Genomic DNA, 23304 nt, shown 5'->3' on the forward strand with positions numbered 1-23304 from the left:
CCCACTCTAAGAGAATTGAAAACACTGCCTTGGCCTTGCTCCTCCAGTTCACTGAGCCACCTTTGGGATCTTGTCTCCAAGACCATCAAGATGCCTAATCTTCACATACCTATCTCTCGGCCCAGTTGGGAGGACTTCAGAGATCCTGCTGATGAGACAACAGCACATCTGCTCCATGGCCCAGCCTTGGTCCGAATGTTCTCCTTGGGCAGGTAACCATCCCATTCAGAGGTGTTGAAGGGAAAATCTGTGGCCTCTACCATGGATACATTGACATGATCCCGAAGATGGCAGCGCAGGGCCTCTGCACTGAACTTGACACCTGGCCCTGGCCCCTTATAGGACACTTTATACTTGTTCATAGTCAGGTAATTCTTCCAGATCTTTTGAAGCCTGGGCATAAGGTTTTTGGATGAGCTGTCCTTGTTCCACACCTGGAAGGAGGGTTTGGCCTTGGCAGGGACTTTTGCATTGCTGGAGGCCTGGCTTCCCTTGTGGGGGTCCTGAGTGCCACTTGAGGACACAGACTGGGGACCAGACACCAGTTTCTCAAGGTTCCGCAACACCTGTAATTCCTTGGTTTGCAACTTAAAGGAATCATAGTAACTCCCTTTCTTCTTTTCCTTCCACACACAGATGACTGCAAACAGAAGAAAGGCCAGGACACAATAGCTAAATTTTTTCTTCAAGTTGGTGTGGATCATAATGAAAGATGTGTTCCAGGAAGCCACTGGTTGGAGCAGGAAAACAAGCCTACAAAAAGAAATAAGACCAAAACAGTGATGGAAAGGACATCCAAAAGTGGCAACCTGTGAGGTGATAGACTAAGGAAGAGGTTTAAAGTGAGCAGACTTAAATCTGGGCCTCGATCAACCTTCCACCACCTATTGAGCACATCCTTACAAAACCCAGCCATAGTTTGGCTTTGACTATAGATCATATTCTCTTGGGCATTCCCTTCTCCCTCACTCAGCCATAAACATTTAATATGTCTTTCTACATTATTTATTTATTTGTTGGTTGGTGTCAGTCCTGAGGCTTGAACTCAAGGCCTGAGAGGTGTTCCTATGCTTTTTGTTTGCTCAAGACTAGCACTCTACCACTTGAGCCACAGCTTCACTTCAGGATTTTTTTTATTAATTAAAAAAAATTTTTGACAGGGTGATGTGCAAAAGGGGTACAGTTACATAATAGGGCAGTGCGTATACATTTCTTGTGATATCTTATACACTGTTTTTCTTTCTCTTCCCTAGATCAGGTAGACATATATACAATACACAGTGTACCAAAAACATATACAGTATTCACGTGGCCTACGCCAAAGGAAATTCACTTAGTACTTTAAATGTAATGTCAACAATAGAGTTTGCTTATCCTTATCTTATATGAGCATACATACATAGCTTTTGGGCTATTTTGATCCACTGAGAGGTCTATTTTTGACCTTTATATGTTGAGTAGTTGTTTGGTTTTAGTTACATAATGTAGGGTCGCTGACCCAAACCTGCGGAAATACCATTTGACAAGAAGTTTTTGGTTTCACAGACCTGGTCTCTACTGTCTCCCCCTCCCCCCCCTTAACAGTCATATATCAAGGAGATCATGCCCCTTTGTTTTCTGTGTTCTAGGCTTGTCTCGCTCAACATTATTTGTTCAAGATCTGACCATTTCCCTGCGAATACCAATATTTCACCATTTCTAATCGCTATGTAGTATTTCATTGTGTATAGGTACCATATTTTTTGGATCCATTCATCTGTGGAGGGGCATCTGGGTTGTTTCCATATTTTGGCTATTGTGAGTTATGCAGTGATAAACATGGAAATGCAGATGCCTTTTTGATATCTTGGGACCTGTTGTTCAGGATAGATGCCTAGGAGTGGTATGGCTGGGTCATAGGGTAGGTCTATGTTGAGCTTTTTGAGAAACCTCTATATTGTTCTCCAAAGTGGTTGTACTAATTTGCACTCCCACCAACAATGGAGAAGTGTTCCTCTTTCCCCGCATCCCCTCCAGCATTTATTGTTGCCTGAGTTCAGAGTATAGGCCATTCTAACTGGAGTGAGGTGGTATCTCAGGGTTGTTTTTATTTGCATTTCCTTTACTGCCAGGGATGTTGAACATTATGGCCTAGTGGCAAGAGTGCTTGTCTCCTATAGATGAAGCTCTGGGTTCAATTCCCCAGCACCACATATATAGAAAACGGCCAGAAGTGGCGCTGTGGCTCGTGGCAAAGTGCTAGCCTTGAGCAAAAAGAAGCCAAGGACAGTGCTCAGGCCCTGAGTCCAAGCCCAGGACTGGCAAAAAAATAAAAAATAAAAATAAATAAAGCCAAAAACTTCAGGAGTTTTGAGAGTTAGAGATTATAGTCTCACAGACTTTGTTGCCCAGGCTCTCTTTGAACTATGATCCTCAGATCCCTGCTTCCTGAGTACTTACGTGTGATTACAGGTGTGAGACAGCAGTCCCTGGTTCTCTCCCATTACTTTTTATACTCTGAGTTTCTAATTGCCTCAGTCTAGGTCCTGCAAGAAGCTTTGAGGTCAGGAAATACATTTCACACATCATTCCATTCTTAGAGTCTTGGACTCTGTTAATAAAGGCATGCATACTTCTAACAATATAAAACAAAAAGGATGAGACAGCCAACTAGACTCTACCACAAAACCCAGACTCCTTAAAATCCAAAGTCATTTACAATAGTCAGAGCAGTTATAGATTTGTAATGTATCTCTCTAAGGATTGTGCTACTGGAATCATGCCTGAGAACAAGATCCAAGGATAGCTTCACAATGTAACACTCAGTGTGTGTCATGCACCACAACAAAACCACTCATCAGACAAAGAGCTATCTCACCTCATGACCAAGTGTGGGAAATCTTGGGCAGGTAATTTGGATAGCAGACATGTGACCAATTGAGGAAATGAAAACACAAACTTATTAATAAAACCATTAGATGTTCTTTCATTTAATTTCACTATAATCAGGGCCAATGTCATACATAACTCCAGAGAAGAGCATGCATGTCATTTTCTAATACAAAAAGTATCTCCTAAGCTGTGCAGAAGGGTCTGAAAATCACTACGCATGATGGTGCTAGATATCCATTTTTACAGATTTGCAACCTGAAGCCTTGAGGAGTTAAGGGAAGTGCTCAGGATCACAGAGCTAAGGAAATATTTGCCCTGAGGTTCAAATCCAAATGTGTGTGAATCCACAATCAAGTCCTTTTTATTATATCACACAGAGAACTATTGAAAGTTCTGGAAAATGCTCTTTACTAAGCAAATAGAACCAAATAATCCCACTTCATATGTGGGTAGAGAACTACTTTGTTTCCTCAGAAATCACTGGGTAACTAGTGAAAATGGAAGCCCTTTGAACTCAAACACCATGTCTTCATGTTCTGGAAATCATTAAATTATTTCCTCAATTATTGGGTTTGCTTATCATAATGAGTAAAATCAACTGCCCCTGGAAGTTTGCTAACCTACTAGGAGTCTAAAGTCCTTTCTCATGAAGCCTACTTGGAGAGATATTAGGGGTAAGGTATTACATCAGGTATTTATGAAACCTGGGTTCTTGTCCCCATGCATGGTGACCCCTGGGAAAGTGACTATCTCTGCCTCTAAATTTCTATACAGTGATGATTTCTGCCTATTTCAGTCATAGAGTGCTGGGCAGACCAAGCAAGAGGATATGTTAACAGACTTGGAATGAGCTAAAAACAAAGACAGGAGAGGGATTTTAAAGAGTCAGCAGAGCAGCCCTTTGGCAAGAGGGGCATGAGTGGGTGACATGGGTCAGTGAAAGATGGCAGAGTGGACAATATTTCTTCTTTTTTGTTGTTGTTTTCTTGTGTCTGGTATGTAGATGTGTGCTGTGGGTGTGGGTGGGTGTGGGGGGGTGTTCACATGCTAGAACTGGGACTTGAATTCAGTGCCTCAACTCTCACTTGGTTGTTTGTTTTTTTTTATCACAGCTGGCACTCTACCACGTGAGTCATTCCTTCTGCTTCAGCTTTTTGCTGGTTTATTGTCTCACAAATTTGTCTGCCTGGGCAGACTTCAAATTGTGATCTTCAGTTTTTAGCCTCCTGAGTAGCTAGGATTATAAGTATTAGCCATCAGCATACAGATAGAAGGCATTATTTTTGAACAACAGATAAAGGGCTTGTTGCATCATCAAAAACATGCAGCATAATTAATCATGATCATATAATATCTCAAGAACAACGAGAAAAGAAATAGAATTTAAAGTCTTACTGCCTTTACCTCCAATAGATCACTGATTTTTTTCACCATTGCAATATGGCATGGATAATCACAATTCTATGTTAAAAATGAAGAGGTCAGGCCTTAGTGGGGGTTCAATGGGCATGGCAATGCCAGTAGGTCATCAATGATACCATAACCAGAATTCTAAACCCAGGTGTTACCGACTCTGAAAGCTTACAATCTTTCTACTAGAAAACAGGAATCTATCAATGGGACAATGAAACATCAATGCCAACCATCAGGACTCAGAAGTCAGGGCACCTAGAAAGTCAACTCAGTTTATCAGTTATAGAAAAAGCTCTTCCACTATGTAAAGAAGACAGATGGGCACTGGTGGGCACTCTGAACCACTAAGGGCCCTTTTCCATTAGCAAGGTTTATAAAATCCAGTATAACACAGAGAAATAAGCAGACTAGATTTTTATAAGCTCCATTTATAGCTGAACAAGGTGAGCAATTTTCAAAGTAGCACCAGTGATTCAGAAATGGTAGATTTCTAACTTGAATTTTATGCATATTAGTGAAAGGAAATGGAAGGGAAGGGCCTGATGCACTGTCTTGGGACCTGAGGTTCAGTGGAGGCTCATATTAGCTTTTCCGACATTCTCAGGAGAGATGAGCTCCCACACCTACAAACAGGCCCAGCTACAGCTCAGTTACCACACCTCACGTTCCAGGCATGGCTTACAGCACTTGTCTGAAACTTGACATCAGGGCTCAAGTGGACTACAAGACCACCTAGACAGGTAGAGTCTCTGGTCATTGGCACTTTGTACTGTAGGACCCTTTCTAGCTTCTTGAGTAATTCTAATAAGACAGAGATTGGAGAAACTTGATCTCAATGGCTCAACCAACAGACGACTTTAAGCAACTTCCCTCCACAGAGTCTTTGGGAAAGTTCACCACATCAGTTTTGAATTCTCCCATGACAATAGACTCTTTCTGAAGCCATCTTCTAAACTGATACATCCATCCTCTGCCCTTATTTCCCAGGGGAGCTCACCCCCACATCAGCCCGCACTAGTTCTGCTGCTGGCTGCTTGGGGTACTCTCTAAAGCTTGCTTTGTGTGCTGACTCTTCTGTACAGGAGAACTTCTGGCATCATTTCTGAACAATAGGACTCAGTACAGTGCCTGATAGAGTACTGCCCAATAAATCACTGATGATGTCGATCAAGAAGCATTGTACTCATAAGCTGACATTGAACTGAAACCCCTTGTACAATTACTTAAAGGGGGGAAAAAGAGTTGCTGAACCTTTAAGCTGGATGCTAGCAGCTCAAGTCTGTAATCCTAGCTACTCAGGAAACTGAGATCTGAACATCATGTTCAAAGCCAGTCGGGGCAGCTATAGTCTTCTCTCCAATTAACCACCCCAAAATGACCAGTTGAGGTGTGAGTACCAGCCTTAAGCAGAAAAGCTGAGTTTAAACGCCAGAACCAGCCCCCCCTCACCACCCCAAAATTGCTGAAGCAATGTTACTGTCTGAATATGGAACAACCACTAGGCTTCTACAAGACTGCAATACCAACTCCTCTCATCACCTTACAAATACCTCTTGACCCTGAACCAGCAGGAAGAAAAGCTCAAAGTAAGGAGTTCTGCCCTAATTTACTCATAGTAACTGCTCAAATAAAAAAGGCAAAGTGAGTTACATAATAACTCAAATATTATGTTTAAAGCATACAGAAATGAGCAAGGTGTCTCTCCTCCACTCTGCCCTTCTTTGAATCAGCAGTTACAAGACTAAAAAAGAAAAAAGAAAAGAGAGACAAGCAAAGATACAGTGAGACACTAAAGCTGGAGGCTCCTTGCCAGCACAGTCTGCCGCACTATTGTTCATTCAGGACTGGATTCTTTGGCTTGTCCACCCCCAGGTTTTCTTACCTGCTTCTGGCTAATCTCTCGGGGTCTGTGAGTTTTCTGGGTCTTCAGGAACTAGCACTGTTCTCCATGGGAGGGATGTTTGTTTTGCTGGGTCCGGAGGCCAAGGCTCATTTTTCTCAGGATGATCAAAAAACATCTGTAAATATACACAAAAGAGGAGATGAGCGTAGGTTGCTGGCTGAACAGGTTAAACATTAACAAGATAAATGGACACCTGTATAGTCTGCGTTATGGCATAAAACAGGGATCCCTGAAGGCTCAGAAAAAAAGTAAAAAGCTTAAGACAAGTTGCAATGGTTTGGATGTGACAGAAGTGCAGAGCTTAGAAACAGATGGATGCTAGATAAGAATACAGATAAGAATATCCTAGATAGATAAAGTGGGCGCAGGTTGATAGGAATAAATTGTAAGTTAAGAAAAAATTCATCCTAAAAATAAACTCCAGATAGATTTTTTTGTTTTGGTCATAGGGCTTGAACTCTGGGCTTGGGCACCTTCCCTGAGCAATTCAGCACAAGGCTAGTGCTCTACCACTTTGAGCCACAGTGCCACTTCTGTGTTTCTGGTGGTTAATTGGAGATAAGAGCCTCATGGACTTTCCTGCCCAGTCTGACTTTGAACTGCAATCCTCAGATATCAGCCTCCTGAGTAGCAAGGATTACAAGTATGAGCTACAAGTGCCCAGCCAGATAGATATTTCTAATGATTTATTTTTATAGGATATTTATATCATGTGAAAGTTCAACCACATAACTGAAAAACAAAGTTACAAAGCTGTAATATCCAGATTCAGAAATAAATACATTTTAAATATATACATAAGCAAAAGTACCAGAAAGAATCATCCAGGATGGTGAAAAAAATTGATATTTAAATTTTTGTAGGTTCACATATATTCCAAAGTGTGTTTGTATTACTTACTGAGATCAAAAAGCAAAGAGTTAGGGGAAATAAAAACAAACTAATAACAAAATCACTGGAAACAAGAAAAACATTTGTAGTACAGTAAAATCACCTCACAACGATTTTTAAAAGGCATAAAAACAAGTGAAAGGCTGAGCTCAGTGATAGAGGGGCTGTCTGGCATGTAAAAAATGCCATGTCTGATCCCAGTACAGCCAAAAAATGGGATGTGTGTGTAAATTTTCTTAAAGCTTAAATATAACTATGTGTATCAGCTTTCTATTTTGTTGTGCAATGGAAAACAATGGCAAGGGAGCTGGACATGGTAGCTCAAGCCTGTAATCCTAGCTACTTGAGAGCAGAGATTGGGGACTATAGTTTGAGGTCAGCCCAGGCAAAAAGTTTTTGAGGCTCCTTCTCAACCAATGGTTGGGCATATCTGTCATCCCAGAAATGGAAGGAAACACAAATAGGAGAATTGAAATCCTGGACAACCTGGGCCTTAAGCAAGACTCCACCTTGAAAATAACTATTCCACAAAAGGATAGCCTAATTGCTCAGATAGTATAGCAGCTGCCTAAGCAAATACAAAGCCCTGAGTTCAAACTCCAGTTAAGAGAATACTTAGTGAATTCAACTAGAGATAAATTCTAACATCTTTTAAATGAAAAATACTGTGTGATTTTTTTAAAAAGGAAACAAAGTATAAAAAGGGTTCGTGTTATAAAAGTTTTCCCCAAATAAAGAGACAATCAACAGGAACAGATAAATCACAAATTCAAAATCACAATTAGCAAATGCATGTCATTAAGGTTAATTTTGAGAGAAATCCAAAAGGGCCAGCTTGCTGCAGGGCTTATAGAATTTGTGTCAATCATCAGTCTTCAAAATGATGTTATGCCTTGCCAAACAGATTATTTGGAAACTGGGATGTGTTTGAAAGAGAGGTAGAAGTTAGTTTAACCTTTCTAGAAAGTATTCAAGCTGTAGAACTGAGATCTTATAATTGTCAACCAAGCCACTACACTTTTAGGAAATATGACTGAAAAATAATGAATAGAAAAGGATTATGTATTTCAGTTTCCTCACAGGTAAAATAATTTCCTTCCTTTCATAGTTGTGGTAAGGACTGAAAGATGATTAATGAGAGAAGAATGTGAGTTCTATAAAGCAATATACAAATAATGCAGGTTTCAATTTTAATTCTACTTGTTATAGTGAAAATCTGGAACTAAAATTCCAGCAATAAACTATTTATATTGAGGCAATATAAATGCTTGTGTAAATTTATATAGCAATAGTGAAGAAAATACTTAAAACATGTTAATGAAGCCAGCTACTGGTGGCTCATGCCTATAATTCTAGGTACTCAAGAGGCTGAGATCTAAGGATCATGGTTTGAAACTAGCCTAGGTAGGAAAGTTCATGAGACTCTTATCTTCAATTAACCACCAAAAGCCAGAAGTGGAGAATGCTAGCCTAGAGCAGAAAAAGCTGAAGGACAGTGCCCAAGCTCTGATTTCCCAGTACTGGCATCAAATATATATATACAAATTTGAAAGTGCTATCTGTGCACACAGATAATATGACTACAAGTTATACATGACCAAGTGGAAATACGTACATGATTGAAATAGGAAAACTACTGACCAGCAAACTGGTAAAATAAGAATCTCTCATCTTTGCTGCATGCTGATGGCTCATGCCTATAAACTTAGCTACTCAGGAGGCTGAGATCTAAAAAGCACAGTTCAAAGCCAGCTCAGGCACAAAAGTCTATGAGATTTTTTTACCTCCAATTAACCAGGAAAAAGCTGAAACAGGAGGCGGGACTCAAGTGGTAGAGCACCACCTTTGAACAAATAACCAAGTGAGAATACTAAGCCCTAAGTTCAAAGACCAGTACTAAAAAACAAAACATATCAAAACAAGATCAAGCTCTGTTTATTCAATTGAGGGAAGAACTGGCACTGGGGCAGCCTCATGGGAGACTCAGGAAATGCCTGACATAGCGGTCCCTCTTTTCAAGGCATGAGTTTCCTTTGTGGTTTCAGTATTTAGTATTATCTATGCCTTTATATTATTAACTGGTTGCTGTCTGTCGCCTTCAACTGAAAAGAGGAACTCCGTAAGTCAGCCCTCTTCATTGGTACAGCCACTACCTCCAGACGCCAGGTGAATGTTGGGCACATTGTAGGCATTCGTAAGTGTTTCTTGACTAAAGCAGCTCCATCACAGTTCTATAGCCCATATCTTTTGACCATAGTTCCACAGTTCTTTCAATACAGTTGATGATGAAGCTCTTTCATAGGCCTCTCCAGAAAACACTAAAGGTGGTTATCTGACCTTGGGATGACACCTCTTGACTATGGATGTTGATTGGTTGCCATCTCTAACCCATGAGTTGATGAGCCATGAGATTTTTGAATTCCACTCACTGATATCAGAAGAGTTCTTGTACCCCAGCTCTTTCCTCTTTCATGTCAAATGCACCTGCTTAGAAAGTCTTGCCCTCTAAGAAACTGAAAATCACTCCCCACTCATGATTTCCAAAAATGAACCAACTGAAACGAATGAGGTGCATGTGTTGGTCTATATCTATCACTGGTGATGTGGGCCTTCCGAAAATAGCCACTGCTCCTGGTGATCTTCAGCCAGCTGCAGAAGTGATGACAGAACCCTCAACTCTGGGTGACAAACTAGCAATCAGGACAATAACAGCAACCATTTATGTCATTGTAGCAGCAGTGTGACAAGCACTGGCCATAGACTAAGGATCAACTGCAGAAGGGAGTAAGGAGAGTGACAGAGGCTGTGAGATTGACTGGAGTACATTTTATACATGTATGGAAATGTCACAAAAACCTACCTTGCATAACTAATTTAGGGTAACAATTTTTTTCAGAAGAGTATAAACTTTAAGGACAGACTGATCTGGGGGTGAGTCATACTGTGCTTCCTACCAATCCTGACCCTGCGTTATTCAATACCCTGCCACCCCCCCACCCCCAGGACTCATCAAATTTCCTTGTAAAATGGGAATATTAGATCCTACTCATAGAACTATTGACAAATTGAAGCAAGATAATATACCCAAAAGGATTTCAGTAATGCCTGTGCCAAGTTACCTTCTCCTCATCCCCTTCTGCCACAAAATGAGATTTCCCAGAGTAACTCTGGGGGCACCCCAAATGTCCCAGGCTCTTTTAGCCCTTTGTAGTGATGAGGGTAAAGTTCTTTCTGCACTGACAGTCCTTTCCTGCTGTGTTCACATGGGCCATACCCACTCAGCCTCCATCACCAGCCAGTTCAAGGATCCCTTGACGTTCAAGCCTTCCTTGCTCCCACTGAGATCAATGTGATTCCCCAGTGACTGTTTTGGCCCTCACCTTACTATGTGGCATTTATCTGATTGCAGATCTGTCTCAATTGTATTGAGACTTTGCTAGTCCCCTGCATCTAGCCACACTCTGAGTCATAGCTAGGAAATGCTCAGTTGTTTTTTAATGAAAGAGCAAAGCAAGCTCTGATATCATCCTTTTTCTCCCTCCTCATCTTCAGTTGCTTAATCCCTTAATCCCCTTTATGGCATCAGCAGGGCAATATCCCTGGATCTTTTGGATACACTGAATGACAGGGAAATTATCACCTTCTTGGATCACTCATAGCAGAGCAAGCAGCTGTGTCTCTTAGAAAGAACTTAAATTGAAAGAAAATCAACTTCTCTGTGAAAGTAAACCCAATGGCTTAAGTTCTGCTCCCTGAAGCCACACAGATTCAGACTAAAAGCTAATAACACACAGCACATGCCACATAAAAGCTTAGTGTTGAGAATCCTATGTGGCCACGTGGGTCTTCTCATTTTTGCAGCAACCTTGTGTTCCACTCTGGTTATTGCAGTCATCTTCTCCACCACCTAGATATCCTCTTCATTCTTTGAATATTTTAGCCCTTTACTCACTGTAATTTTCCCCCACCACTATTGTGTCATGTACCTTACTGATATCCATCTTCGCTTACAGGAGATTCTTGTCCCTTGGCCTCACAGCTCTTGATTTACATCCTCTCTACCCTAATGATTGTGATCTTGATTGTTCATGTCCAGGGTCATAGTTCTAACTTCATTATTTCAAAAATAAAATAATCCTTTTCCATCATCTTGATTTCAGACACCCCTCTCTAGTTACCACTCCTGTCTCTGGAACTTACTCTGAATAAATTTCTCAACTCCAACTGTTTTCCCTGGCTGTCTGTCACTTTCCTCATGCCTTCATTCCCCTGCATACACAACTTAAATTCTGTGATCAATCACTATAATGACTCCCTTGCCCTCTTTAATTAAATCTAGTAGGTAAAACCCAATCTTCATCAAGTTAACTGTGTTTTACTCTACACCGATAGCTATGCAATGAAAATTGGCTGAAAACATCACCTGTACACACACACACACACACACACACACACACACACACACACACATAGTATTTACTGACTTCATTTAATGTTGTTGATCACTAATTGCTAATATGTGCTTAATGCTTTCCAGCAATCAGATGCTGCTCTTGCAATATATTCATCTTCCACATGTTCAAGTTCTACATGACTTTTCCCTCTTACTCTCACTCTCCTCTAATGAACACAGAACTTGTTCCAGACTAGAACTTCTTCAAGTACCATTCAACAGCTCACGTTACCTGGATGGATGCCCAAGTCTCTTAATACCAGCTGGATCCAACATATGCAATGACAGACACTTATCCACTATATTCTGAACACTCTTGTCTACTTAAAGAAAGTGTTTTGCAAAATCACCCCTTTTTCATTTGCATCCCTTTCTCAAAATGCCCTTCCATTTGTATATAAACATGCTTCTATTCTACTATCTTAAAAAAACTTAAAAAATAAAACACTGTCTTGATTTGGGTAATTTCCACTTGATTCTGTCTTAATGCTGGACAGCATGTGACTTCTGATCTACAGTGTGATAAAACACACAGCATCAACTGAGAAACATTCTTGCCAGAAATGTTTGACCTGTATATTATCCACTCTTTACATGTAATACCAACTTTTAGGATATAGGGAAGAGCTGGACACTGGTGAACTCATGGCTATAATACTAGCTGTGCAGAAAACTGAGACCTGAGAATTGCAGTCCAAAACCAGCCCAGGTAGACAAATCCATGAGACTCTTATTTCCAATTACTCAGCAAAAAGATGGAAGTGGAAGTGTGGATCATGTGGCAGAATTCCAGCCTTAAGTGAAAAAGCCAAAGAAGAGCATGAGGTTCAAGCCCCAGTACCACCAGGAAACACAACACACACACACACACACACACACACACACACACACACGAATAAACAAGTTAAATGACACCACAGGATAGTTATTAGACAAATTCACAAAGTAGGACTTTGATTTTGTTTTGCCAATAAGTCAATGGACATAATAATCAGTTAACTTAATAGATACATTAATAATATGAAAACAGGCCTTGCTTGAATTTTAATTTGCACAAAACATCTTCAGAGACAAATGAGGTTATGTGCTAGATATTACATGACATGATTTATCACTCCTAATTTCATTAGGCATAATAACAGTACTGTGGTTGGTTACATAAAAATCCAAAAGGACTTTTGCATGTTAAGTAGTAAGAGATGAAATTTAAGATGCTCCAGCCAAAATACAGATAAAGCAAATATAAAAAATGCCATGTCATTTTTCATATGCATTCAGATTAATCTATGTAAGGAACCAAGAGTGATTTATAAACTCTTTTCTTCTTGGCCAATGATGTCATCTCAGTCTGGAGAGAATTTTAAAGAGCTTAAGGGAAAAAGATTTGCAACAGGCAATTATTTCTGTTTTCCTGAAGGAATTAACTAACAAAATAGATTATTATTTTACCAAAATGTATGTATTTACTCATTATCTGAGTACAAAATAAACTACATTCCCCGTCCCTTCTCCCTAAATCCTTTGAAGTCATTTCTTTTTTTTTCTTCAAATTTTTATTATCAAACTGATGTACAGAGAGGTTACAGTTTCATACGTTAGGCATTGGATACATTACTTGTACTGTTTGTTACCTCGTCCCTCATACCCCCCCTCCCTCCTCCCCCTTTCCCTTTCCCCCCATGAGGTGTTCAGTTCACTTACACCAAACAGCTATGCAAGTATTGCTTTTGTAGTTGTTTTTCTTATTTTACCCTGTGTCTCTCAATTTTGGTATTCCCTTTCAATTTCCTAGTTCTAATACCAGTATACATGGTTTCCAATATACTCAGATAAGATTACAGAGATAGTGTAGGTACAACCACAGGAAGGTGATACAAGAACACTTTGAAGTCATTTCACTTCCCAGCACTGGTCTTATTTCTCTGTCCTTTGTAATAAAATTTTTTGAAAGACTATCCAGTCACTAGTTCAAATTTCTATCTTCCCATCCTCATGTGTCCCACTCTAATCAGGCTTCCCCATGCTTCCTGGATCACCAAAGACCTCCATAACATCCATGATGCTAAGCAGGTGGCCGATGTTCACGCCATGTTAGTCACCTATCAGCAGTTATTTACCCTGCTTGGTTAACTAACTTCTTAAACCTACATTTCTCAGTTTCCTTCATGTTCTGGTCACTCCCTGTCAGTTCAGCCGTCAGTGTGGCTGGTTCCTCCTCATCTGCCCATCTGCTAAGGTACTGAAAATGCCCCAGCTCTGCACAGTGATCTATCTTTCCTCACTTGCCAGTGACTGTGGTGAGTGTCACGTGCTCTGGTCCTGCTCTACTCAGCCTGCAGTTTTCAGGTAATACACATCTATTGAAGTGCACTTAAACAGGTTCAAAATGCTGGTCTGTCAGTAAGTTTCTATAGAAAAGAAGACTTTGAAAATGTTCTCTTAAAAGAAGAAAGAGTGGGGTGGCAATGGAGAAGTGGGAATGGATCATTATGTTTGCTTTTCTATTTTCTGTGTCTTCTGCTGTGTGCAGAGGAGAGGCAGTATTGTAGAGAGCAGTGACTCTCAGACTCAGGGTACATTGAAGTTATTAAAATTACTTGTTAAAATGTAGGTTCCTAAGCCAGGACTAGTAGCTCATGCTTGTAATCCTAGCTATTCATAAAGCTGAGCTCTGAATATCACAGTTTAAAGCCAGCCAAGGCAGGAAAGTGAGACTCCTATCTCTAACCATCAAAAGCTGAAGTGGAGTTGTGGATCAAGTGGTAGAGCAAAAGCCTTTAGCAAAAACAGCTCAGTGTCAGTATTCAGGGCCGACTTCAAGCCCCTGGACCAGCACCCTCGCGCTTACTCAAAACACACACACACACGCACGCGCACGCACACACACACACACACACACACACACACACACACACACACTCCTCACACCCACGCAGACAAAGTAGGTTCCCGAATTCTATCTCAATCATTCTGATCCAAGTAGTCTAGGGTTGGGGCTGGGGATCGGGCTCGGCGGAAGAGCGCCCGCCTGGCGAGCGAGAGGCCCCGGGTTTGGTCCCCGGTTCCGGAAGAAAAAAAAAAAATCACAAAACCAAGTAGTCTACGGCGGAGCTAAGCAATGGAGCTTTGTTACTGCTTTCTGTTGTGTCAAGTGCCAGACTCTAACCCAGGACCTCATGCATACCACAGAGCTACATCTCCAGCCTGATTAAAACTCAAGGGGTCAGTTTATGCCCCAGATTCTGAAAAACAGGTAGTTCTCACTAAGTGAGAGCTATGGAGAAGCATTTGTTTGAGGAAGTTTTCTAAGGTCAGAGATAAGTACAGAAATTAAGTGTAAAGAACTTGCATCATAATTGAACCTAACAATTCTATGCCTAGCAAACAGAACAATATTTTTAAATGAACCTTCTTTTTTAAATGTCATTTTTTATCATTATACTACTCTATAATCCATTTTGTTACATTCCATAAACTGATAGATATATTTAAAAAAAATGGGTGAGGGAAGCCAGTCCTTTACCACCAATAATTTGAGGAGCCCTCGATTTAGAAAAAGAACTTACTACAACAAGACACCGATGGCTCATGCCTGTACTCCTAGCTATTTAGAAGGCTGAGATCTGAGGATTAGCATTCAAAGCCAATGTAGACAGGAAAGTCTGTGAGATTGTTATCTCCAACTAACCACCAAAAAAGTCAGATGTGAAGCTGTAGGTCAAGTGGTAGAACACCTGCCTTTTGTTTTGTTTTTGCCTGTCCTAGGGCTTGAACTCAGGGCCTGAGGACTGAACTGGCTTCATTTTGCTCAAGTCTAGCACTCTACCACTTGAGCCACAGTACCACTTTCAGCTTTTTCTATACATGTGGTACTGAGGAATCGAACCCAGGGCTTCATGTGTACAAGGCAAGCACTTTACCACCAGGCCATATTCTCAGCCCCAGGACACCTGCCTTGAGTGAAGAAAACTAAGAGACAGAGCCCAGGCCCTGAGTTCAAGACTTGTTACCTATACACATACACACACACACACACACACACACACACACACACTTCACTGTTATCTCATAAATATAGATTCAAATTCTGACTTTTCAACCTGTCGTTTATATGATGCTAGGACATCTAACCAACTTCTATATCCTTGTATCTTCATCTGGCAGCCATGGCTAATAATATTTAGAAGTCTGCCCCTGTGGGGCAGAAGCTCCTATAACATAAAGATCACCTAACTCCTGTAGCAACAATTATGCCTCAGACAGTATGGTCAGACCTGTGTTTCCCAAAATCCCCAACGGAGACTCTTAAGAGGCTGCCTGGTTCTTACATCCCAGTTCCACTTGCAAACGCAGGCCAGCAAGATTCAAAGTATCAGAACATTTCTGACAAGTCACTATTTTGCTGAAAGGGGCAGCAAACATCAGAAACATGATATACAACAGATAACAAATTGGTAGCTAGTAAATCTGAGAAGTAAGTTTAGGAAACCATGAGAAATTTATAGTCTGAGATGCTGCCTTTGCAAACATCTACCTGAGAACAAGCCTGGTTAAAGGGCTGAGTTAGGATGGAGAAATCCTGCCCAGATGATAGACCTAACTCTTCCAGCCTGGGAAAGGATCATTTAACAGGGATCAGATCTTCTCATATCCAGGCACGCACTGATGGAGAAGATGGTGAGATCCTCAGAAACACAGAGTACTTTTCCACAGAGGTTTTCTAAGAGAACAATGAAGTTGGGGGGGGATGGGAGGGGTGGTAGGTGGCTTAAGTTCTTACCACCTAGATGGCAGCAGTCCTGGGACAGAAACAGCCCCTCTGATTCAATAAGGCAAAAAGAAAAATGTCTGGCCACTTCTCTAACTTCAACCTTGTACTCTAAAGACAGATAAACTTAAGTTTTCAGACATAATTGCCTTTCAATTTGACAGTGTAATGCCTGGCCAAAATGTAGTCTTAACACCCCATTGGTCCTCCCTCTGCATAAGACCTGCTCCTAGAGTACAAGCATAGCAGCCCTAGCCAATCAGACATCTATCTCCCTGAGGCTTAACACACTAGCAACCAATCTGCACTCCACTCCATGAATCAAAGAAAAGCAGAGAAGGAAGGAACAAAAAGCGCCTATAAAGGAGACTGAATAATCAAGAGGTCCCAGCCACGCAACAGAGCCACCTCTTTCCTCCATTTGCCTATATCATTCAACACCACACCCCTACACTACAGAAAACTAGAGAGAAAAGAAACCCACCTCTATCTCAAGACCATTTCACTTCCCCCTGATCTCTACGGTCCCCCACCACATCCTTCCTCCTCAGGACCTTAAAGCAAAGGTCAGACCTAGTGTCAATTCTCCCCAACCAGCTTTCCTCAAATGGGGTTCCATGAGGATATTAAACTCCAGGTTCCAATAGAACCATTATATGTAATATATTAACTCACACCCTGGCATTTAGAACCATAAAATCTATGTAACCATTTTCGAAAGAACTGAGAATGCAGTCCCTCGAGCAATTTAAATAAATGGAGCTTAATTATCTACAGTATTCCAACCCATATACACACACACAGGTTCTTCCAGTTAACCCATGAATCTCTGTCTACAATAATTACCATACTACCAGTGTCTAGTAAAATCCAAATTAGTATCTCCTAAAATCCAATTCACTACAAAATTTTACCAGTTCTCTCAGATATGTTGTTTACACTAAAATGCTCAAATAAAGTCAGTGCAGTTTGGGTAATATGTCATTTTCAGTACTTATTTAACCTGTAACAGTTCCCCACTCCATTATTTTTGCTCTTCTATTCAGAAAACTAGTATCATTTGTCCATGTTCTGCATCTAGATGATGCTTTCCTGTGGTATTGTTTAATGTACAACTCTGCTCTGTGTCCTGGAAACTGAGCATTCAGTTTCAAGGCTGGTTGAGAGCAAGTGCTTTCAAGTTCAATGGTTCTCCTAGATTTGTTGTTTTTATAATATCTCAAGAGATCTAAGTCCTATAGTCTGAGGACATTAGAGCTGGGGGAAATGAAGAGAGAATCTGAGTTCTTCTTCTACTTTGCAATTGTCTCAAAGCCTGAAGAAAACATACACCAATACTCATAATTGGTTCATTCATCCTGCAAATGCCCATTGTCTACTGTGAGACAGACCGGAGATACAACCCTACAGAAACTGCCAGAAATCCCTAACCCCAACACTTGCCATAGAGTGAGGCATAAACAGTCAAGCAAAATATATATTTGCATGGTATCTTGAAAAAGAAAATAATCCCTATGTAAATGGAGAGGGGGTTGTGTGTGCACTGCTAGTGGGGCTTGAGTTTAGGGCCTGAACATGTCCCTTAGCTTTTTCCTTCAAGGCTAGCATTCCACTTCCACAGCTTTTTGGCAGTTGGGCCACAGCTCCACTTCCAGCTTTTTGGTGGTTAACTGGAGGTAAGAGACTTACAGATTTTTCTGCCTAAGTTGGTTTCAAACCACAGTCTTTAGATCTCAGCCTCCTGAGTAGCTAGGATCACAAGCATGAGCCACTCATATCCAGCCATTTCTCTGTTTCCTGTCAGGCCTTTGCCAAACACTAGTTGCCAAGGAGAGTTGTTGTACATGACTTCCTAGACAAGGATTCTATTTCCCAGCAAATGTACTAAGTAGATCTAAGTGGGATCATTGAAAAATGTGAGGAAAAGCAACATTAGTCACTTGGGGTCCAAAGTCACTAAGAAATAGCAGCCAGAACTGTCTTACCTAGTTTGTTTATTATATAGCTAGCATTGTCTGAGTAGAGCTGTTTAGAAGATACTTCCTAAACACTTAGTCCTACTGGCCAAAGAACATCAATGGAATTCTCAGCTACGGATCTTTCATCTCCCTTCACCCCAATATCTGACATTTCACTAGCACACTGAAAATAACAACAGCTCCCCTGAGTTTAGTCAAAGCCAGTGGTTGCTCAATTCTTACACACCAAGGACTCCTTGTATTTTATTTCCTAAAAATGGTCCCAAGATTTTGAAAGATGAGGTTACCTAACTTTAGTTCTTACATATTGCCACACCAACAAAGATACTTCTGTCAGTCAGAGGTCTGATCAGAAAGAGACTGTCACCGTTATTATAATCAAGCTGATAATTTATCAGAGAGAATTAGTAGACAAAAGTTCAGCATGATACAAAGAAATCCTTCCTTGGCTGCGCAAATTTATCATGAAAAACGGGCTTTTCCCATCTGGTCTTTTGAAATACTGAAAGTATCTAGTGGTTCTCTAGAGACCCAGGGCAAGGAATTGTGGTTTTCATAGCTTACCCTCATTTAATCACAACTTTTAATCCCAGAAATAGACAAAATTCTTGCCTACATCCTAAAAGCCAGATTCTACTAGTATGTTGATTCAGCAGGATGCTTAGAAAAAAAAATACCCCCAGCTACCTTCGGCCTAGCAGAGTTAAAGGGTTAGAAGCTTATCCAGAAGAATCTGGTTTTTTAGTGCTTAGATATCAGGAGAACAGCCATGTAAAACCAGGATTTTACTGACTGCCAGATCAGATATGAGCCTCCCTCCTCAGCTCAGCACTCAGGCAGGTAAATACAGAACAGCAGCTACATGGGAAACGTGCTGTCCCCTGGGACACACAGCACAGTTGTTACTGCCAGGCGGGGTCAACAGACTGCAAAGAAAAGTAAATGACAAGAAATAGGAGTGATTTCTACTGAGATACCCAAATTAAGAATTTTCTCTTCAATCCTCTGTAGCCTAAGGATCTCTCTCAGAATGTCAGTCTAACTGTCTTTAGTGAAAGTAATCACATCTTTTCATGGTTTTACCTATGTGGGCCAAGGAGGAAGTCAGGGTCCCAAGGCCTTGACACTTTCTAAATGCCAGAATCTATGAAATAATTCTTTTTTTAATATTTTTAATTTTCCTTTTCTGTGCTGGTACCAGGGCTTGAACTCAGGGCCTTACACTCTTGCTTAGCTTTTTTGTTCAAGGCTGGTTTTCTATCACTTGAGCTACACTTTTACCTCTGGCTTTTACTGGTGAACTAGAGGTAAGGGTCTCTTGGATTTGTCTTCCTGGACTGGCTTCAAATCAGGATCTAAGCCTCTTGAGTAGCTGACAGGTGTGTAACACCAGCACCCAGCAGTGAAGTGATTTTTAGTCACCAAGGTAGCAAAATATTTATCTTTCTCATTTTAGCAAACTGATAGCTTTCTAGAGCCAAGGCTGAAAGGGACATCATGTAAGGAGAAAAGGGGAAGGCATGCACAGGTGAAATGTTATGTTCAAGTGTAGCCTCAGAATGGCACCACACTCCATGTACCATTCCTCTGCACTACCACCTCTAGTCTCATGGGTACAAAAGTTGCCTGTGGATGAGAAGAAATAGGTAGAACATTGCCCCATTTTCTTGCCTGGACATTAGCATCACCTCAGAAGAATTTTTAAAATATAGATGTCCACCATTATTCTCAGTAGATTCTAATTTAATTGGTCCAGATCTAAAAACGTCAATAAAACCTTAAGCAAAGGCAAGTATTCCCTTTGGACCTTGGATGGACATGGCTGATGAGTCAAGTATTTGAAATTTGCTGCTCAAGAACTACCCAGAGTTACAGAAGAACTGGCAGGGTCATAGCTTCAACCCAGGTCTCTAGATGGAGTCTCATCAACTCTTGGCTACCAGGCCTCAATGGGACTGCTGCTTCTAAATGAGGTCACATCTGTCACCAGGCCAGGGACCATGGGTTCTCTGCCACAGAAATGGCCCTCCCATCAGGCCCTTGCCCTTTCACCTCTTCCCTCTCAACTGTGACCCGGTCTTTGGTCACCAGATGACAGAAAGGACAACAGGGCAAAAGATCCACCTCCTGGGGAGAAAAGGCTGCTATATTCTAACAAACCTTGAATGTGGACTCTAGCTCAACTTTTGCTGCTTTGTCATTCCTTCCTGGAGGACAGGAGCTAGCTCTCTAAAGACTTCTCCATCTACCTCCCTTACCCACACATGAAAAGCATTGTAAACCTGTACCTAGTGCATAAAGGAACCTGTTGAGCAATGGAACATGTTGAACAATGGGAGAGTTGAACATTTTTCTTTGGGAGATGTCAGCCTTTAACGGCTGATCTCAATTTCAAGTCTGCCCCACTTAACATTCAGAGAACCGAGGGCTAACTCAGCACCGGCCAGGTCCCTGGAGAAAACTTGTCAGATACTCTAGGGTGGACCATTTCCTGTAGTGTCTTCTACTTATAGTCCTAGACAGATAGGGCAGACATTCTCCTGCATGCTCCTTCAGATTGTATGTATATGTGTGTGCATGTGTGTGTGTATGCTGGTACTGGGGCTTAACTCAGGACTTGGATGTTATCCCTTAGCTTTTTTGTTCAAGGCCAGCTCTCCATTCCTTGAGCCACAGCTCCACTTCTAGCCATTTTGATGGTTAACTGGAGATAAGAGTTTCACAGACATTCCTATTCAGGCTGGTTTTGAACTACAATCCTCAGGCATGAGCCACACAGGTGCCTGACAAAAGACTGCATTTTTTTAACACTTGCACTAAAAACTAAAATGCTCGCCTTCTTTTACCTGTGATTCAGCCACAGCAATGCCCACCAACTCTAGAAGTAAACTGGTTTAATTTTTAATGAGAATTATATTGAACCTAGAGTACACTTCAGGTTCAAATCACTTGACAATTCTCTGAGCCCACCCCACCCCCCCACCACACACACACCCAGAGCCATGGACCATTGATGACATTACAGTTGAACTTTGGCCATTTACGGAATCCACATGTGGGACTTTTGACTAATTGAAGAAAATCTTAAGGTTCCTAGACATAAGCTTCCCAATTTTTCTCAGGAATGATCATAAAATATGTACAAAGAGAATCCTGACACAAGCCAGTTCCTATATACATAAGAGGAATTCAATTCTGTCTGGGACACCAGGGTACAGGGAATTCTCTGTTCTTTTATGTACCAGGAAGTGACCAAAATAACTGCTTGCTTGTGAACTATGGATCCCAAGAAATAAAACTGTAAGTCCATGTTGAGAAACGTAATTCCTTCCTTCTTTCCCTCCCTCCCTCTCTCCCTCCCTCCTTCCTTCCTTCCGTCTTTTTCATTTTTTGTGTTTGTACTGAGGCTTGAACTGAGGGCCTGGACACTGTTCTTTAGCTTTTATCACTCAAGGTTGGTGTGCTATCACTTGAGACATACCTCTACTCTTGGCCTTTTTGCTAGTTAATTGGGATAAGAATCTCATGAACTTTACTGCCCTGGCCATCTTTGAACTACATCCTCAGATCTCAGCCTCCCAATAACAAGCATTACAGGCATGTGTCACCAGCACCCAGCTTCCCCCTTTATCTCTCTCTCTCTCTCTCTCTCTCTTCCTGACATTGAGGACTGAACTCAGGGCCTTCCTCTTGGTGGCTACACTGGAGCTCTATCACTGAGCCACAACTCTAACGCTATTTTTGCTGGTTATTTTTAGGATAGAATTTCACTTTTTGCTCAGGTACACCTTTGAACCACTGTCTGATTTCTTTAGGCTTCCTGTAGTTCCTAGAAAACCAGGCATAAGCCACCAAGTCCAACTTCTCTCTGTGGAGATGGAGTCTGGTGGACTTTTCTGCCCAGGCTGGCCTGGATCCAGTCTCAGCATCCCAGTACTTCAGGATGACAGGAGAGTCATCACTATCCAGTCAAATTTCTTTTAATTGATTTAGAAATCTGTGTAGCCCTATATTTATGTAATCAATAAGGTTTAGAAGCCACTTAAATTTTCATTTGTACTTGATGGCAAATGGAGGGAAGTTATGTATTCCTATAACATGCACACCTTTCCTTATGTGTCAAAAATGCCTAATCCGAAGGCTAATATACAAAAATAAATGAAATTATGGCAATGATAACAAGGAAGTGATTTGAGAAGCCTCAGAGACATCAAGAAAATTCTTTCAGGGCTGGGGATATAGCCTAGTGGCAAGAGTGCCTGCCTCGGTATACCCGAGGCCCTAGGTTCGATTCCCTAGTACCACATATACAGAAAACGGCCAGAAGCGGCGCTGTGGCTCAAGTGGCAGAGTGCTAGCCTTGAGCGGGAAGAAGCCAGGGACAGTGCTTAGGCCCTGAGTCCAAGGCCCAGGACTGGCCAAAAAAAATAAATAAATAAATAAATTTAAAAAAAAGAAAATTCTTTCACAAATGTCAACAATAAGCCTATTGTTTAAACATTTTATACATGAAGAAACTGAAGCTGGGAGAGGTCTTATGACTTGCCCCAGAATGTCTGGCTATAAAGAGAGCATGTGTCCCTCCCCATTATCCAGGAGCAAGTCACTATAATAGTTCCATTTCCTGCACGTGGAATGTGAGTTCTGAGGATAGAGGGGGAAGAAGAGAGCAGACTGTACCAGCCTTCACCTCATCCTAAACGTCTACAGATGCTAGCCTGGAAATGGTTTTACCAGCTTTCACATATCCATTTAGTCCAGTCAGTTCAACCAAGACTCTGGTCACTGTGAGCTCCAAACAGTGGAATCAGATGAAACTACCACTCTTGCCTTCAAGAAGCTGGGGTCAGGTAAGCTTTCAGATCCAGGAAAAGGCCTGGGAGCCGAGAGGCTTATCATATGGGGTAGGCAAGAGCAGGGAGCCAGGGGACAGTAAGAAGCTGGAGTTAGCCATGCAGGTGTGCAAAGCTGAGTAGCAGGAGACAACGCTGAAGGAGAATGGGCCTCGGTGCAGTACTGAGCAGGA

General features: G+C 41.4%; 1 protein-coding gene and 1 long non-coding RNA gene across 6 annotated transcripts in view; one reads left to right on the top strand and one right to left on the bottom strand.

Moving 5' to 3' along the window:
- The window catches only part of St6gal1 (ST6 beta-galactoside alpha-2,6-sialyltransferase 1), a 122002-nt gene that overhangs the window by 26023 nt on the left and 72675 nt on the right, over positions 1–23304 (bottom strand). For all 5 annotated transcript variants that reach the window (XM_048346981.1, XM_048346983.1, XM_048346980.1 and 2 more), the window contains 2 exons: positions 6167–6302; positions 110–753 (listed from right to left, as the gene is read on the bottom strand). In XM_048346981.1, coding sequence (XP_048202938.1) covers positions 110–704 — 595 coding nt within the window. In that variant the 5' untranslated portion in view covers positions 705–753; positions 6167–6302. The remainder of the gene's footprint in view (positions 1–109; positions 754–6166; positions 6303–23304) is intronic.
- Positions 16322–22702, top strand: LOC125351894. Its single transcript, XR_007211051.1, has 3 exons — positions 16322–16482; positions 19807–19813; positions 22691–22702. It is a non-coding gene; the product is annotated as an uncharacterized LOC125351894 (long non-coding RNA).

This window comes from Perognathus longimembris, chromosome 5 (assembly GCF_023159225.1).
Source record: "Perognathus longimembris pacificus isolate PPM17 chromosome 5, ASM2315922v1, whole genome shotgun sequence".
Lineage (NCBI taxonomy): Eukaryota > Metazoa > Chordata > Mammalia > Rodentia > Heteromyidae > Perognathus > Perognathus longimembris.